General features: G+C 37.6%; 1 protein-coding gene across 1 annotated transcript in view; it reads right to left on the reverse strand.

The window, feature by feature from the left end:
* LOC119795838 (LIM domain containing preferred translocation partner in lipoma) overlaps positions 1 to 19,274 on the reverse strand; it is a 193,923-nt gene that overhangs the window by 121,855 nt on the left and 52,794 nt on the right. Inside the window, exon 4 of the mRNA XM_038304070.1 lies at positions 15,345 to 15,467. Coding sequence (XP_038159998.1) covers positions 15,345 to 15,467 — 123 coding nt within the window. The remainder of the gene's footprint in view (positions 1 to 15,344; positions 15,468 to 19,274) is intronic.

Genomic DNA, 19,274 nt, shown 5'->3' on the forward strand with positions numbered 1-19,274 from the left:
GATCACAACTAGAGCTTCTAGTGGTTTAAAGCCTGCTGGCTCTCCATATGATGCTGTTCCTCCTCGATTTTTCAAGGAGGTCCTTCCAACCCTGGGCCATTCTGTTCTTGCTATTGTTAACAGCAGTCTGTCTTCAGGTTCCTGAAAATTTAAAACACACTGCGGTTCAACCCTTACTTTGAAAAATCTGCCCTTGATCCCACAACTCTTTCAAACTATAGGCCGATTTCTAAGCTTCTCTTTATCTCAAAAATTATTGAGAAAGTAGTTTATGATCAAATGAATTGCTCAACTCCAGAGAGTTCAAAACACTGCAGCATGTCTTTCATCTGGCTCTCGTAAATATGAGCACATTACCCCAATTTTAGCCTCATTACACTGGCTCCCTGTACATTTTAGGAGTCATTTTAAAGTTCTTATATTTGTTTTTAAGTTTCTCCATGGTCTTGCTCCATCTTATCTCTCTGAGTTGCTGCACCTTCATGCACCCTCCCGTTCACTCAGGTCAGCAGATGAGCTGCTTCTTTAGGTGCCAAAAACTAAGCGGACGCTTAGTGCCGATCATTCTTTCTCTGTGGCAGCTTTAAAAATGTGGAACAACCTTCCATTGCATTCCATTGCCGTCTGATTTGAAATTGCTCTTAAAAACTCATCTCTTTGATTGGCTTTCTAAACTGTGTGTGAGAGGTTGATTTTACTCTGTGATACATTTTAAATTACTTTTATTTTTATTTTATTATAGATTTTATAGTTCTGATCTAAATTTTGTCTTTTATGCTTGTATGGTCTTTTTTTTAGTCTGTGTAATGGCGTTATGTTATTTCACTGTACAGCACTTTGGTCCTTTGAGAAATTTTAAAGTGCTTTATAAGTAAAGTTTGGTTTGATTGGATCAATAGATACATCTGAACTTCTACAGTTAAAGCACACATATCATGCTTAGAAATCCTTCCTTTGTCTTATCATGAAAACGATTTAGCCATATTTGCTATATTGGACAAATATAGCTGAGTATCGTCAGCATAACAGTGGTTATTAATCCCATGCTGTCCGATTCACAGTAGCCACAACTGCCCTGGGGCACGCTGACATAAGCAAGGTTGCCATACACAGACACTGCTGGGCCTTCTTAACACCAACGCTTCACCTCTGCAAGTTAAGCCACAATTTAGCTTAGGTTAAAAAATTCAAACCTCAAGTCAAAGGATGAACTTCTACAACAATACTACAACCTTAAAGTCTACAGACAGTAAGAAAAGACTAATTTTGACACCAATTTCTTCCTTTCCCTTGATTTTAGAGATATTTAAGGGACAAATCTTAAGGTGTTTACATTGTCGTAACCCCGCAATCAGGAGCTGTCTCTCATCCATCATGTTTTTTTTAATGCGAACACTGTCCTGAGGGGTGTGGGTGCTCAAAATATACATAAAAATAACATAATTGGGGGAGCAGCCTTCATGGATGGATGCAAGCTTAAACCAGCCTTAAATAAATTCTAAATAAAGAAAGTGTGAAGGAAACGGGACATCCTCCTCAAGGCATCATCTATATCACAGGTGTCAAACTGGTTCCAGAAAGAGCCATGTGGCTGCAGGTTTTCTTTCCAACCAAACAATAGCATACCAGACTCCATTCATCTCATCAAGGGAGTCCAATCTGAACATGATGGCTTGATGAGATGAATGGAGTCTGGTATGCTATTGTTTGGTTGGAAAGAAAACCTGCAGCCTGCAGTTTGACACCCCTGATCTATATCGTCAAACATGGTGGCAGCATTATGCTGCTTTACTTGCAGGAAAAACTGCTCAGAATTGTTGTGAAGATGAACGGAGCTAATTCATAACATAAATAAACGGCTACTGTGACCGAACGTCCTAGTCATAATCCAAATCACAATCACTCTACTAAATACACCAAAAGAGGTTTTTAATGCTACTTGGTGGATTTTAAATGTGTTAAATGGCAGCCGTGCAAATAACACATTCGACAGAAGACATGAATAAATATAATAAATGTATAATTTCAATTTAAAATTGGGCTTCAGTGTGGAAAAAAAAACAACTTTTCTTTTACAACGATGTAATATACTTGATAATAATATAGTAAAATCTGATAACTATTGAGACCAGATTGTCTAGATCAGCTAAACTTTAAAACAAACCTTCTGTTTCAAAGGTGTCTAAAGACATCCAAAATTGAAATAGAGGGGGAAAAAAAGAAATCATCACCTATTTTATTACCCACCAATATACCACAGAGAAAACCAACTAATGCAAACAAGACTGTCAAAACATCTGTAAAATAAAGGTGTTTACTGCAGACTTAAAGGATGGATGCTTAGATTTTCTTTGTCATCTAGGAACAGTGGGCGCTCTAATGTTGGGGAAGAGGATTCCTCTCCCAGATGATGTAAGAGGCAGAAAAAAGCATCTCAGGAGCAACGGTAACTCGGTTGCTGGCTTTAATGGAGGTTTATTGTGAACTAGTTGTTGTGGTCGAGCTTAAGTATGAATGCTGGCCTAAATGCACCACTGTTACGCTGCAGAATAATGTATTAAATATGACCAAGTGCTGACTGACAGGACCAGCTGGGCAGGGGAAAAGGTCAGGCCAAGTTAATCAGCAACAATCAGCATGAGTGTGCATGAGTTTCTGTGTATCCCAAGTAACCAATGAGACAGAGAGCTAAATCTACTGCACATGCAAAGAGTTCTGACGGAGAAGCGAAGGCATGAAAGGCCATCATGATAACTCAGCAGCACTGGAAGAGCGGGACTCATTTACTGTCTGATGCAGAGAAATCCCTGATTGATACATGTCGGTGGATCGGTGACGGCAGGCCATTATGGTAAAGGTAAACGGACTGCGACTTTGATCCTTACAGGTCATTACAGCATGGCCACATTCAGGAGCTGGCCCCTCTTCCAGCTGCACAGGTGCTCATCCATTTTTAAAGCTCTGCCAACAAAAGCTTTTAAGCTCCAGCTCTGACATATAAATCCACATTTTTCCCTCTAGGAAAGCAATGCACTGCTGTATTATATTTAGGAAAAACAATCATATGACCTCTTAGAAGGCCAGAATCTTTCAGAACCAGCCGCTTCCTCATAGTGTGGGCTGCTTCACCTTGTCTGTTTTAAGTCTATGTTGATTTTCCTGATCTTTTAAAACTAGCAGCTAATACTGCAAGAAGGAAAAGCCCCATAATGTAGCATGCAAAGCTTAACAAAAAGTGGGTTAAAAATGTTATTCTGCAGGATCCTATGATGGAGCATCAGGGCCATACTTAGAGATATATTCTTTTTTTAAATTATAAAAATAAAGTCACTATATTACCAGAATTAAGTCATAATATTAAGTCTGCAAAAAAAAATTTTTAAATTACAAGACTAAAGTCATAATATTACCAGATTATGGTCGCATTACTACCAGATTAAGCCTTAACATTAGGTATAAAATTATGAAAATAGAGTTGTAATCTTTTGAAAATGAAGTCATAATATTAAGCCTACAAGAATGAGATTGTAACATTAGGAGAATAAAATGGTAACATTACAAGATTAAAGTTGAAATGTTAGGTCTACAACATTAAAATCAGAAGATTATGAAAAAAAAATCTTAATTTTATGAAAATAAAGTAATTATAATAAGTCTATGAGAATCAAATGGTAACTTTACCAGATTAAAGTCAGAATGTTAGGTCTACAAAATTAAAATCAGAGGATTATGAAAAAAAGATCTTAATTTTATGAAAATAAAGTAATTATAATAAATCTATGAGAATCAAATGGTAACTTTACCAGATTAAAGTCGGAATGTTAGGTCTACAACATTAAAAAAAAAAAAAAATTCTGAAGATAAAATCTTAATTTTATGAAAATAAATTATATTAAGTCTATGAAAATAAAATAACATTACCAGAAGGAAGTCATGACGTTAGGTTTACAACAATTAAGTTGAAAAATTGCTAGAATGAAGTTATAAAATTAAGTCTACAAGTGTAAAATTGTAACATTTCCGGATAAAAGCTGTTATTGCGAGGTCATGTAATAATATTATTAGACTAAAGTCATAACATTAGGTCTACAACATTCAAGTCTTGAAATTAAGAAAATAAAGCCAAAATAAAAAAAAAATATATTAGGTCTAAGAGAATGAAATTGTAACATTACCAGATTAACATCGCAATATTACTAGATAAAAGCTATAATGATCATTTATGTTGTAAAATTAAGAAAAACAAGTCATAATAATTAATAATTTAGTTAATTAAAAACCAGACGAAAGTGCGCATTCAGAGTCTGCTCTGCCGATAATGCAAGCGTAGAAGAAGAAATATGCTGTTTACCTGTGCAAAGAAACAAACAACGAAAGAAAAATGTCTGAGGACTTCAGTGTTGAGGAAGAGCATGAGTTCTTTGCCGAGCTGAATGCGCACTTTCATCTGGTTTGGTCTGCCGCGGTTTCCGTAGACTCGTGAACGCACTTTTAGGAAATCCTATACACTACTGTTTATGCTCTAAAATCATTCTAAATGACTTCGTTTCGAGTAAATTATGGACGCTACCCACTCAGGACACTTAGAATACATTGGACGAGCAGTATGGAGGAATATTGACACGTTTTTTGTGGACTTTTATGGACCTTTCTGCCTCGGGCGCCATAGACCTCCATTATTTGAATGTCAGCAGACAGCAAGAAGCCTCCCAGATCTCCAGATGCATTTGAGATATCAAAAAAGTACTCCAGAGTGTTGTTCAGCATGGGGGTGAGTAGAAAATGAAGGCTAATCATGTTTTGGGTGTACTATTCCTTTAACTGGTTTTCTAAATGCATGTTATTAATCAAAGGTCTTCAGCAGTTTGGAGAAAATATGAACATGAGCTAAATTACCAGATGTTACAATATGTCTTAAACATATTCAAACAGCCCCGTTGGCAACTTAGCAGAAGGTATTTATTTTTGCCACATGTATCTATAGAGATAATTAATGAAATTTTTCTCTTCCCTTGGTTTGGGGGAAGAAAAGGAAACAAGCTCATTGACACTTAATGCGGAGGCAAGGACTCGACCGTTGTTTAAAAGAAGAACATATCGACATTCATGTAACGGTGCTGGTGAGCTTAAAAGGGTCTTTGAGGTAAAATCTACCTCAAAGGGGAAGTCATTCTGCTAAGCTAAGCAGATGTTGGTTGTATGTATATATAGGTATCAGGCAATCTTCTTTATTTCCTTTTTCTTGTGGATTTATGGCTGGACCCTGCTGCTAAGGCCCCTGTTCTCACTGCAGGGAAATGTGGCCTAAATAAAACTGTCAAGTCAACAGGTCAGTTTTTCCTTTAAACGGGTGTGAAGCCTTGGATTTTCTTAACATGTTGATTTCTTTATATCCATATGTGTTTCTGAATCCGCCTTCTATCTTATCTTTGTTGAAAGCGACTTTGACATCAATTCCTATAGGCATTTGTCACTACTTTGTGGGGCGCGGAAGATTGAAAGGCAGCTAAGAAAGCAAAGCTCAGTGCAGGGAGAGCTAGATGTTGGACCTTATTAAGATATGGAGTCAAACCTCTACTGGAACCTTATGAGGTTCTTGGAGAATCCATTAATCTGCCCTCGTTGCAATGCAATACAATGGATGCAAAGAGTCCTCTACCTTTGGAGTCAAGAAGAGAGGCGTCCAAGCGTAATTAAGAGCTGTCCTTGACATCCTGGACTCCTGGCTGAGTACCTGCTTCTAAACAGGTCTCTATGCTGAGTTGGCAGTCAAAGCTCAATGAAATGATACAGACGTTCAGTCTTTTTATTAGTGCGTTTCCTTTCTGAGTAGAAACATCCTTCCTTGAATGCCTAAAACTATGACATCTATTTCTTCCATGTTTCCTTAACCGAAGGGTGCGTGGTGTGGCGGCTTTATCATTAGCTACGTTTACAGGGGGGAAATTTCTCCAATCTGAAAACCTTTTATCGGATATTAAAAACCTCTGTTTAACTAAAATAAATAAAAGTCTAAATAAAACGTTCCCATCACGCCGTGTGTATACCCCTACCAAGTGTCCAAACACATTAAATCCTTTAAGCATGCGCAGAACTGTCTAATGTAGCGGGAAAACTGTGGATAAACGTCATGCTAACGTTGCACACATGCACCCAATGAAATTTGAATCTTTAGTATCACATGTTCTCATCACATGCTCTCTTCATCCTCTGACATGCGAGTTGGCTCGGAGCTCGTCTCTTTCCGTCTCCTTGAACGCCAGTCGGCCTCGGCAGATGGCCGCTCACACTGAGCCTGCTTCTGCTGGAGGTTTCTTCCTGTTCAAAGGGAGTTTTTCCTCTCCACTGTCGCTTCAAGCATGCTTAGTGTGAGGGATTGCCTTTGAGTCAATGAGTCGATGCAATCAACTGGTTTTCCTTTGATTTCCCTTAAATTTGACTGTAGGATCAGTGGACTGTAAAGTGTCTTGAGATGACGTGTTGTTACTTGGCGCTATATAAATAAACTGAACTGAATTATATGAAGCATGTTCGATCTGAAGAGGATTTAACTCTGATTATTTGTGTCATGAAAATGTAGCTCATGTTCTTTAATGTGTGCGAGTCAGTTTAGACCGAATGCAAGCGTAAACTGGAGTCAGAAAATGTTTTAATACCAATTGTGGTGGATATTAAAAACATTTCTATTTAAATGTATTAAGCAGAGTTCTTAATAAATAATAAGTATGATGCATGGGTGAGGATTGAAAGCTTGAAAGGACCATCCCAACTGTCTGGTAAAGGGGGCGGCGGAATCATGTGTAGGGATGTCCAACAGTCACACCACTGACAGCCACAAAGGCAAGAGTTAATATTATTGTGGAGACATTAAAAAGCCCTGTTCATATCTAAAAAAAGAAAACTGTGAGCAAAGATGAAAAAGGTAGCTGCTACGACACACGTCTCCTGATCAGGCAATAGAAATACAGCTGCTGCCTGAGATGACCACATTAATATATATGATAGAGGAGAAGAGAGGTGATCTATTTCCAGGATATTTTAAGATCCACATAAGAGAAACAAGTAATAAAAACAACAGTCAGAGCATCACATAATGAGAAATCATAGCAGTAACCCTGGAAACTACTAAGAAATGAGTAGCCTTAAAAAGTCACCACACTGGCTGCGTTGGTCTATAGACGTCAAAGAAAAATATGGTTATTAATGCATGCAATGCAATCACAATCATCTTGAAGACTGGAGGGTAAAAACGTTTATAGGAAGGAGACTTTAAATCGTACTTTGCCCAATAATAAAAATACATGTTTGTTTTCTGAATCCATTTCTGTTGCAAAGAGCCTTTCCTTAACAACAGCGACATAAGCATGGAATGGAGGAGAAATCAGGGGCATCTTCAGCTTCATCTGGGTTCTCTGATGGTAGCGAATATCAAGAGTGTTAAATATAAAAGGTTTCCTTTCCCTTTGGATGCCTTATGTGTCTGTATCAGACTTTAATGTCATTGAATGAAATCTCCTTTTTTCAAATTTCAAACACTGAATCTCACTTTGTGCCAAAGGTTAATATTAAGGATTTCTTTCATGGGGCTTATGATGGGGGTAGATCTGTAAATCTGAAACCAAACTACAATCATTAACTATGTAACTGTCATTGAAATATAATTAAAAGCCAACATCCGTAACCATACTTTATTAAATAATCTATAAATATTGATACATTGCCTGAATCCACATTTTATACAGTTAATTTTACCAACAGAGAATAATTGAGATGACACACATTATCAGGTGAGAGGAAGAAAAAAAAATGTTTACAAAATATTTTAATCCTGCTTCATAGTCCAGGGCAGAATTATTAGCAGCCCTGCCCATGTGTCATAAATTAGCTGCAGGTTAATGTAGCAGCTCTTCTCTACGATCAGTTATATCTGATATAATATATCTGACCAAATTGTTTTTAAAAACTTTTTTTTTATTTTTACATAAAGCATTTTAAATGCTTTATGTAAAAATGTAAATAATGCAAGAATTTAATAATTTTAAAGCAAATTAAGGCCTTAATAAAAAAAAAAAAGTATGATTTAATTACTTTTAATGACTTTCAATGACCTGCAGAAACCCTGGACTCATTGAACCTCCTGCTAATGCGAGACAGTAAAGTTAAAGCAATTGCTTCTTTCATGTGAAAGACATAAAGAAATGGTGCTGTCCAGTAAAATGACAGCAAAGGAACATTTAGAGCGCGGTAACTATCAGATTTCCATTGCATTAAAAGAATGGCTGGTAGTACCCGGTACTGGGAAGAGAGGAGAACCATGGCTTGTTGTAACAAGATTTGTTTTCAGCATCACCAATCTAAGTGCACAGTTGCTAATATGAGTGGTTAATGATACTTGTGTGCATTACAATCTCATTTCAGCACACAATGAACTGTGATAAACTCTACTGTGCCTGTTGGAATAAAGTAAATAATGTCTTTTAAATGCCAGCTGTCTGAAAGGCCCATTAACATCAGCTGTTTGCTCGATAGTCTCTGCGCTCCTAACTCATTAAACTATGTAAAGATTTTGTTAGATTTTCAGGATTTATTTCATTTCTCCAGCTCCTGAACGGTGATGGAAAACTTTCTTTAATGCCTGGATGCCTGTACTATACCCAGAATAACAATTTCCTCATTTTACTGTAGAGTTTTGGATATAGACCAAGAAGTAGATGCACATAGACCTTCCTAAACTAGTTCCTCTCATACTTCCTCTGTTTCTATTTAGTCAAATTAGATGTAAATGTTTTCATTTATTTTTAGGGAAAAAAAAGTTTTCTATTTCTTTTATATTTTTACAATATATGGTTAAAATTTTCAGATGAAGTTCTGCATTTTCATGCTATTATTAGTTCGTATTAAAGAATCTGTTGAGTTTGTATCATCAGTCTTTATAAGGCGATAACACAAAAGAAACAAGGGTATAACTTATCTTGATCTTTATTTTGTTAAAACATAAACAGATTAATAGAAACCGGGGTAGACTCAGGATAGGTGCTGCTTTACTGATTTACAGTTTATTAGGCTTGGAAGCATCCGATGCAGGTCAAGCAGATTCTATAACAGTTTCTTCCCCACTGCCATTAGACTGCTGAATGTTGTGTAAAATGGGTTATTTTATTTATTTAAAAAAATAAAATAAGAAAAATGTATGTTAGAACTGTAAATATGCAATCACATGTTTATATTACTATTTTTTTATGTATTTATTACTGTTTTCAAGGCTGTACTTCAAAAAAAGGATATTGTCTAGAGCTGTTTTAAACTACATTTCGTTTTGTATACACTCGTGTATAAACAATGACAAAATAAATCTGTCTAAGTCTAAGTCTATTACTATCCCTGGCATGTTTCGTTACCACAATGAAGGTTTTTCCATCTACTCATCTATTTGAATATTTCTGTGCTTTTAAAGCGAGTGAGAAAATTATATCTGTAAAAACATTTTTAAAAAGTTTCAACCCTCATTACAAAATGTAGGAACCACAGATAGATCTATCATGCATTGCTTCAGTCTCTACCTATACACCAGGGGTAACCAATTAATAATCAGCGGGGTCCCAATAAATAAAATAATCAACCAGTAAAGGTTCGGAGACATTTTTAATTATAATCTGTTACTTTAAACAGAATTTAACACTGAAATAAAAGCACATATCAAGGTTCTCATTTTGAGTCTGGATCCATATTTATTTCTGATTCTGTTCATAGTGGAGAATCCTGCTTCACAGCAGCAGGTTGAGCCAAACATACTCTAAATGTGCAGAGTTATCTTTTAGCATGCCGTTTCAGTTTTCTGTCACCAGTTCACCACAGTTCTTCCAGCACGTTTTCTTTCTTTATTTCTCTTCATCTTCTCCTTCTTTCCCATCGCCCGGCTTGCCACAGGTTTGCCTGCTGCGTCTAAAAGTAGCAGCAGCAGCAACCCAGACTGACAGCAGCTCATTGGCTAATATGCATCATGTGCAGCCTGGCGACGCACGCTTCGGAGGGCTTTACCTTATTAACAGGAGAAGCAGCGCAATTAAGTTACACACTGTCATCGGACAACGTGGTAATTTTTTTATGTATTAAATCAGGTTGGGTCCAGAACAGCCAGCAGGTGGATCCAATATCCAGACTCCGGTCCACTAATCTGTGACCTCTGATGTAGAGACTAAACCTCTGACATTTTCTTATACTTTTAAAAACTCATAATAACTATAGAGTTGGTTTAATATGAATTAATCCTAATATTACACCTGTAAAGCTAATCCGAAACCTATTTTTTCTAAGAAATCTGCTGCCAAGTGAGACACTCGTTGCTTTGTTTTGCTAAGGATGTGAACTGAAAAGATCTGTTTCCATAACATGAAACGTCTTTTCTATACTACCCTGACGTTTTTAGAACCATAACAATAACAAATGATCTTGCAAAACAAAACTGCAAACTACCTACAACCTATCGGGTGAATGACCTATGGTGAGTTAAAAAGATGTTACTACAGCAAATATTGTGAAGCTCTGAACTTTACAGATAGATTAGTAAATCAACAGGACTTCAGCATGAGCACCTGGCCGCCGTTTATTTACTTTGCTCTGAACAAGAAGCTGGGAGGCAACAAACTAAACAGGTTCTAGGAAAAACACAGTTCCTGTTAAAGATCAGGGATCCTTGAGCAATATTTTTATTCAGTCATGTTGAATGTGGTTAATCTTAGTTTTATGTCTTTTGGGATTTTCTAAACTGGATTTAGATCCGCGCTTCAACATTTTCTAATCTAAAGCAGTCCATCATAGTATACATATTATAGTAAATATATTTATAAATAAAACAGGTAGTTGTCTAGGTGGAAGGTAAATTCCAACCCAATCTCAGGTATTTTGTAGCTGGTTTCCCTCCAGTTTTTTATGTGTTTCTGTTTAGCTTCATCTTTCCATCCATGCTGCCCTACATCCACTTAACCAGCTGCAAAAAAAGCAAAACAAACAAGCATCCCCACAGCATGATGCTTCCACCACCATGCTTTTCCTTTAAGACAGTGAGTTCAGGGTTATGCACTGTGTAAATTCCTCTCCATAGTTTGCATGTTTATGTTTCATCTACTCTAATGAAACCTCTTCAAGGCTTTTTGCAAACAGCAAGCAGGATACCTTGCACCATTTGTTCCTAAACTACTCTCCGTTTGTCTCATTTTCATTGATGGTGAATTTTAGAGCTCATAGATTTCTTCCACCTGAGACACTAAAGAGTTACCATGGATCTTTCTGCCGCTTTTCTAATAAAATATACCCTTACCTGCTCCGTTGCTTTGCTAGTGCAGCCATCTTTCAGCAGGTTAGTAGTTGTAACAAAGTCTTTATAAAGGGACTAGGGTTGTCACGATACAAAACTTTTCAACTCGATACCGATACTAAGGAAAATATTCGATACCGATACCATTTTCGATACCACAAGGATAAAAACAAAGACTCCAAAAGTCTACAGAAATATTTTCATTAATAAATAAAATACAATAAATAAACAAAATAAAGGTTGTATATATAGCATAATATTAAGCAAGCTTGATAAAAAAACTTATAAAATTCAAATTAAGTGTTCCTTCCTTGGCTATGCTTTGAACAGATAGCAATGACACTAGCCAAACCGGTTAAGAAACAAAAATAATTTTCAGCAGCTGCACCTCTTACAAAAAAAAAGTCTGAAACTGAAAAGTGCGTAGAATTATTCAATCACACAGTGTTCTGAAAGTGCATTGTCCTCTATTCTGCACTTTAGATGAATGACTGCTTAGGTGCCACTGGTGACGGCACTGTATCGATACTTTTAAAAACGAGTATTGTATCCGGATACAACATTTCAGTATCGATACTTTTTTGAGTTTCGATACTTTTGACAACCCTAAAAGGGACCATGAACTGAAGAGCTCTCTGAGTCTGCAGTTACCTAAATCTGCTTTAAAGCTGCTCTGTCCCTCAGTCTTAATTAATGACGCTGTTTGTTTGCTGATGTTGTCCAACTAGATCTACACTGAGGTTAGATTACATTGAAGATTTCTGTTAATTTATGGAGCAAATTTAGTATCATTATCCCTGAAAGGAAGGAATAAGAACTGTATTCTTAGATATATATATTTTTTCAAATTATTACTTTTATTTTGGTCATACTTTTCCATTTTTTCCAAATTTTTCTTTTTCATACTTTATTATCTAAATTTTCTATAGATTTTCAAATTGTATTTTTTCAATTTCGTTTGTCAGATTGAGTTTTAGAAATTAAAAGTGAAGAGAATCTGATCTGTAAAATGTAATCTGACAAAGAGAAATTTGAAAAATATCAAATCTGTAAAAGAAAAAAGAAAATTTGAAATAGATCAAATCAAAAAATGCGAAATAAAAATCTGAAAAAACAACAAGGTTCTTCTAAAAACCTTATTTTTGATTAGGAAATTTCTGGATTCCATTTGTTTTTTGTTTGTTTTTCCATGTATGAAACGTGTTGCTTGGTTTCGACAATAACGGAACAAGATCCACATTTACTACTTTACAATTATACATAACTGTGTGTAGGTCAGCAGTGTCAAACCACTAGAAAATACACAGAAGTTAGCGGTTGTGCCGTGACAAAATGTAAAAAAACGTTCATCTGCAGCAAGGCGCTGCGCGCAGACACACTTACTCGCCTCATTCTCCTTACAAGTATGATTTCACTTCCTATCTTATGGTATCTGCTGTTTTCTTCAGAGTGGGGCAATCATTCCAACATTTGATCCCCCCCCCCCCCCCCCCCCCCCCCCCCCCCCCCCCCACCGCCGTTGTTCTAACCACAAACCCAGGAGTCCCCAAACCAAAGGACGTCAACACCAGCAGCCATCAGTCCCTCGCCATCTGTCTGGCTGTGAACTTCCCTGAAACCACCAGGTTCCTCAGACTGGTTGAGAACCAAAATCTCGTCTTGCGCCATTTCCCAACAATGACGGCGTTTCCCATTTGAACCCTCGACCAGAGCGAGGAGCTTCCCTTTGCACATGAATAAAGACTCTCAGATCTAAGCGTGTGCATCTTGTATAAGAGGACAGGCCCTCATTTGTAGCTAAGTTAATAGGTGTGTCAATTATTTACTACCTTAGCTCTGCTCTCAGTCATTCATTGGGACAACACCGAAAACCATCTATAGAACACCTTTTAAACTTGAGTAACCTTCCACCCCTTCAGGTATTACAGTTTTCCTCCAATATCTCATCAGAGACATGGTTTGCATGCTGATATGAGCCCCTAAAGAGCCTCCTCGTACTAAACACAGTGGCATTGGAGTGTTTTTTATCCTTTTACTCATATGTCCTACATTTATTGTGTGTCAAACAATTTAGTGAACTGCCCAAGGCTTTGCCTTTTAATGTCTTCTAGAATCGATTAATGATATAGGTCAGGACTCCTGCCATCAGTGCGTTTCTTTTTCTTAAGCATGATGCCACATCGTCATTTTTTTTAAAGAAAGGAAGGATATTTGTAATATCTGACAGACAATATGTTAATAACTGACAACGCCCGTCTCAGAGGTTTGAATCCTTCGAGGTGACATCGATTACAACTGTATCTTTCCGCAGCCTGAGCACACTGGGTGTGAAGGCGCATTCAGTGCCTTGATGGAAAAAAGCTAAAATTTTCCATTGGCTGATGCAAGATGTAAAATAAAAACCTTGGAGAATGCTGTCTGACCAGAACAGGCCACACTCTGGAGATCTGTGAACATGAGAATGGCAGCAACTTTGGTTTTCTCAAACAATCAAATTAATTTAGTGTTTGACTTCCACATCTGTCTGAGCAATAATCACACATAGTCATGGTGCAAAGGCAGTTTGCTGTCCACAAGGGTGAAGTTTCCAAGGTGCAAAAAACACAGAGGCAGCTAATATTTCAACAATGTTTCCCCAACTTGATTGAATATGAACAGGTTTAGGTTGTCATCGGACCCAGTCTAGTGGGTTGCTTTTAATGTTTAATCACCGAATGCTGTAAAGAAAGGTCTGAGATGAACTCATAGGATGGATGGATGGATGGATGGATGGATGGATGGATGGATGGATGGATGGATGGATGGATGGATGGATGGATGGATGGATGGATGGATGGATGGATGGATGGATGGATGGACAAAGAAATTGATGGATGGATGGATGGATGGATGGATGGATGGATGGATGGATGGATGGACAAAGAAATTGATGGATGGATAGATGGATGATGGATGGATGGATGGATGGATGGATGGATGGATGGATGGATGGATGGATGGATGGATGGATGGATGGACAAAGAAATTGATGGATGGATGGATGGATGGATGGATGGATGGATGGATGGATGGATGGATGGATGGATGGACAAAGAAATTGATGGATGGATGGATGGATGGATGGATGGATGGATGGATGGATGGATGGATGGATGGATGGATGGATGGATGGATTGATGGACAAAGAAATTGATGGATGGATAGATGGATGATGGATGGATGGATGGATGGATGGATGGATGGATGGATGGATGGATGGACAAAGAAATTGATGGATGGATGGATGGATGGATGGATGGATGGATGGATGGATGGACAAAGAAATTGATGGATGGATAGATGGATGATGGATGGATGGATGGATGGATGGATGGATGGATGGATGGATGGATGGATGGATGGGTGGATGGATGGGTGGATGGATGGATGGATGGATGGATGGATGGATGGATGGATGGATGGATGGATGGACAAAGAAATTGATGGATGGATAGATGGATGATGGATGGATGGATGGATGGATGGATGGATGGATGGATGGATGGATGGATGGATGGATGGATGGATGGATGGACAAAGAAATTGATGGATGGATAGATGGATGATGGATGGATGGATGGATGGATGGATGGATGGATGGATGGATGGATGGATGGATGGACAAAGAAATTGATGGATGGATAGATGGATGGATGGATGGATGGATGGATGGATGGATGGATGGATGGATGGATGGATGGATGGATGGATGGATGGATGGATGGACAAAGAAATTGATGGATGGATGGATGGATGGATGGATGGATGGATGGATGGATGGATGGATGGACAAAGAAATTGATGGATGGATAGATGGATGATGGATGGATGGATGGATGGATGGATGGATGGATGGGTGGATGGATGGACAAAGAAATGGATGGATGGATGGATGGATGGGTGGATGGATGGATGGACAAAGAAATGGATGGATGGATGGATGGATGGATGGATGGATGGATGGATGGATGGAGTTGACTTAAAGGCGTACCTGCATGTTTCGTGGCTTGTAGGGCGAGCTGCTCTCCAGGTCTTCCAGGATGCTGGTCAGAGAGTCGATCTCTGCATCCAGACTGGAGCGTCTCTCTTCCAGAGTCTTTTCAGGTCTTTTCATCTGGGAGAAAAGATTTAATACAGCTTCCATTAGAAGATGACCACACTGCTTCAATATGCTGGGAATTACACTCTGAACTAGGCCTAAAAATAAACACAGAGTCCTCTACTTACAAACCACTTAGGTCAAAACATTCCTGATTAAAAGCTTTTATTCTTGTAAATCAATTTTTTCTTTTCTTTTATTTTCTTACATTTTGTCTCATTATTCTACCCATTCAATATCATAGTAGGGTAAAAAAAAAATAAATAAATACCAGCTTCTTCTATGAGAAATAAACAAGTATTTACTCATTTTAGAGTCATCGCTGTTCAATGTAAATAAACAGACCTTGTTTAACTAGATATATATATATACAGTAGCAGAAATAGCTTCATGATAGAAGTTAATCAGAAAGGCCTGTGAATCTGGTCTACAGGCTTCATTAGTCAGCTCATGAACTCTCTGGTCTGGTATGTGGCTGTGATGCGCTGCACGCTCCTGTTTAACTGGCTGCAGGGGTAAAGAAGAGTAAGAGTAGTTTCGTAGTCAAGACCACACCAACCGAGACCAAGGAGTACCAAGAACGAGACCTTATGTGGTCTTGGTATTTGTCTCTAAAGGTCTTGGCCTTGTCTCTGTCTTGGTACTCCTTGGTCTCGGTTGGAGGGGTCTTGACTACAACACTAAGAGTAAGAAAATAAAACTTTTGTCTTGTGCAACAAAATAACCAAATAGGAGTCTAATTGGAGATGGAATAAAACCAGATTAAATATCAGGGAAGCTTTCAACAAGGACGGAGCCCACGTCTGTACCAGGAATTATCCTGCTTCTGTTTAAAATGTAAGAATAAAACAACTTAACAATAAAATAACTGACTTTTACAACTTTCTTACTCAAGATGACAATAAACAAAGGCCTAAGCAGTCACAGCGGCTGGTCTATAAAGCTACTGCTAAGCTCCTATTAACCCTCACCTAATTTAAAGCAATCCTAACTTTTTTGCTTACCCAAACAGAAAAGCAAATAACTAAGGAACTGTGAGCCCAAATTACATGTGTGATACATCATTTGAAAGCTAACACCTTCTAGTTTCCTGAAAATATAAATGAAGATAGCAACAGTTACTCAAATTTGTATTTTTTTTTTCTTCTCAAAAATAATAGGTCTTTTTTCAATAACAGTAACAAAGACATACTTGTAAATAGGCATGTGTGAATGTATTACATTTGTTTTGCATCATGCCAACCACAACTGCGGAAAAATTGCAGACCTCTAGGTATCAGAGTTCCGGAGTTATGGGACTGTTAACTTCTGGAGTCACCAAAACCTCCAAACCTCTCCAAATGTACCAAATTATTGCAAATTGTGCTTTTTGTTTTTATACAACAATTTTAACTCCAAAATCACACTAAAGCATTTTGATGACGCAAATATTTTTCCATTTTTCTAACCTTCTTTCTAATTATCTAAGTGTGCAATGATCCAGTCTTTGACGTGCCTGCGGGCTTTTATTAACCGGGACAGAGCAAGATCAGAATTGTTCAAGTTAGCCATGCTTACCCTTGTTTTAAAGGTAATTTCATTGGTTATATAGCCAAACATTGCATGTGGACTCAACCAATAACATCCAGACTTTATGAGCAATAATATTGGGGGAATCCTGCCTAAAGAAGGTGGCTGATAGGGAGTGCTTGTGACGCTTCCAGGGCTGTCCCTGTGTCAAATCTCAAAACGAAATCGACAGGCACAATTTTGTTTTGACTTTATGTGGTGATTTTCTCCTCATGGAATGTTTTTATTACAAATATGCTGGATTACTTTTAATCTGTGGACCCTTACTGACAAATGGAATATAAAATCACGTCAAATGTAGGATGCACAAGGTGTATTTTAAAAATTCTGGATAAACGTGGATAAATGTGCTGCTGTATCTTTATAAATTTTGCTATGGTGCTCAATTTTTCCATAAAATGAACTTCACAATTTAATTTTGGAGAATCTAAGCTTTCTAAAGACGTATAACAGGTCTATATTGGTAAAAGTTTAAACAGTAATTATTTAACCTAAAGAATCTAAAAGGTTCAGTCTAAATTCCAATGTACGCCATATTGTAAATCTGTGAACATTTCAAAAATAGATTATATAATCCGACATCCATAAGCTAGGACCTTCATGTACGCCAAACATCGATCTGATGGTATTTAAACACAGAAACTACACTTCCTACGTGATATATGACACAAACAAACACTGTATAATGCTATATAAACACAGTATGGGCAGAGGAGAACATGCTGCAAGACTGAATCACCGAAATCATCCCATCCCTTCTTTGCCATCCTATAAAAACCAGACCATCCAGGTCCAGATAATTCCTGTTTATTCCGGCTGATGAGAGGGGATGCCTTCTAAATGATAAGCACTTTAGGGCGTAATCAATTACGCAGATTAAAAGCAATTAATTGATTAATAAACAATTTCAACTAAATGAAAATTCATAATGTGAGGATACAGACATTAAAATATGCCATTTGCTCAAAGAACAACTCAAGACAGTAATTGATCCAAAACTAAACTATTGAATATTGCACTTAGAACAAAACCTTATTCGCAAAATCTGCAATTAGCATAGTGATTCAGATGTTGTAAAAATAAAAATAAGTTCTCAGATGTAGCACTTTTTTCTGCTCTTTACTGATTTAAGAAAGAAAACAGATCAGATGTTAAAACTGTTAGTTGCAGCCCTAATATATTTTATGTCATCTGCTATTGCAGTTATTTAAAACCGCTCTGAAATGTTTTTTATTATATATATTGTTATTATATAAAGGCTCTAAAAATATAGACCATTATGTACAGAGATGCATTTTTATTAAATAACAGTAGAAGTTAAGATGTGTAGGTTTGATCTCGGTATCTGAACCATCTTAGAATTTCCTTTATTGGAAAGATTTAAACCCCATTAAGTGCTGGAATCACTTAAAACTGGAATCTAAAGGTCAGAACGCAAAGAAAATCAGTACGTGGTCTCTGCCACAGAAAGCCTGACTGTGCAAGTCTAATCTTTAATAACGTCTTCAGCCAACTCTTTTTTTTCTTCATAGAAACTTTCAGTTTCCAAGAGTGTTAACCCTAACACCCAGTTAAAAGAAAAACACTCACTTATAGCTTGACAGGGTTAAACAGCCTTTACAAGCTGCTCTCTAAAGTCAATGTCAAGCCTTCAATAACTCTGAGTAACTCAGTGCCGCTCAAAGACACTCTCCTCCTTTCTTCTCCTCACTTCTTCAACTTTGGATTACAGTTTCCAAAGTTCAGCTTTCACTTTGACCTTGCACAATCCTCCTGAAAGCCGCACATCAATCGCAGAGACTTCTTGGAGGGAGAAATGCGGCGCAGAGAAAGAGAAAGAGGGGGGACTTTTGTAACTCTGTGCACTATTCACCCCGGGCTTTTACAGTTACCTTAACACATTCATCCCAAACCCAACCAGCCAGGATTGGAGCAGAGACAACAGCAGTCAGATTAAAGCCGGCTATTTTCTAACTAATAGTGTCGTCCCGCTCTCCTAATGGAGATGAGAACTGCTGGGAGGGAACTCTGCTTATAAGAAGAGCTTGAAAGCATCACGAACACTACAGCAGCACCTACTGATTTATTAATCCACGCATTTCCGTTTTGCCTTGGAGAGATATTCTACCTCATCAGAGCATAAAGACACTAAATATTCCAGTAGAAGAAGCACAAATATTGTGACGGAGATATCTGGAAAACACTTAAACTGACGTGACCATTAGTGGCAGGGATTTCTGCTAAAATTCCCGG

The sequence above is a fragment of the Cyprinodon tularosa genome, unplaced genomic scaffold (assembly GCF_016077235.1).
Source record: "Cyprinodon tularosa strain WSP-4 unplaced genomic scaffold, ASM1607723v1 ctg114, whole genome shotgun sequence".
NCBI classification, from domain to species: Eukaryota; Metazoa; Chordata; class Actinopteri; order Cyprinodontiformes; family Cyprinodontidae; genus Cyprinodon; species Cyprinodon tularosa.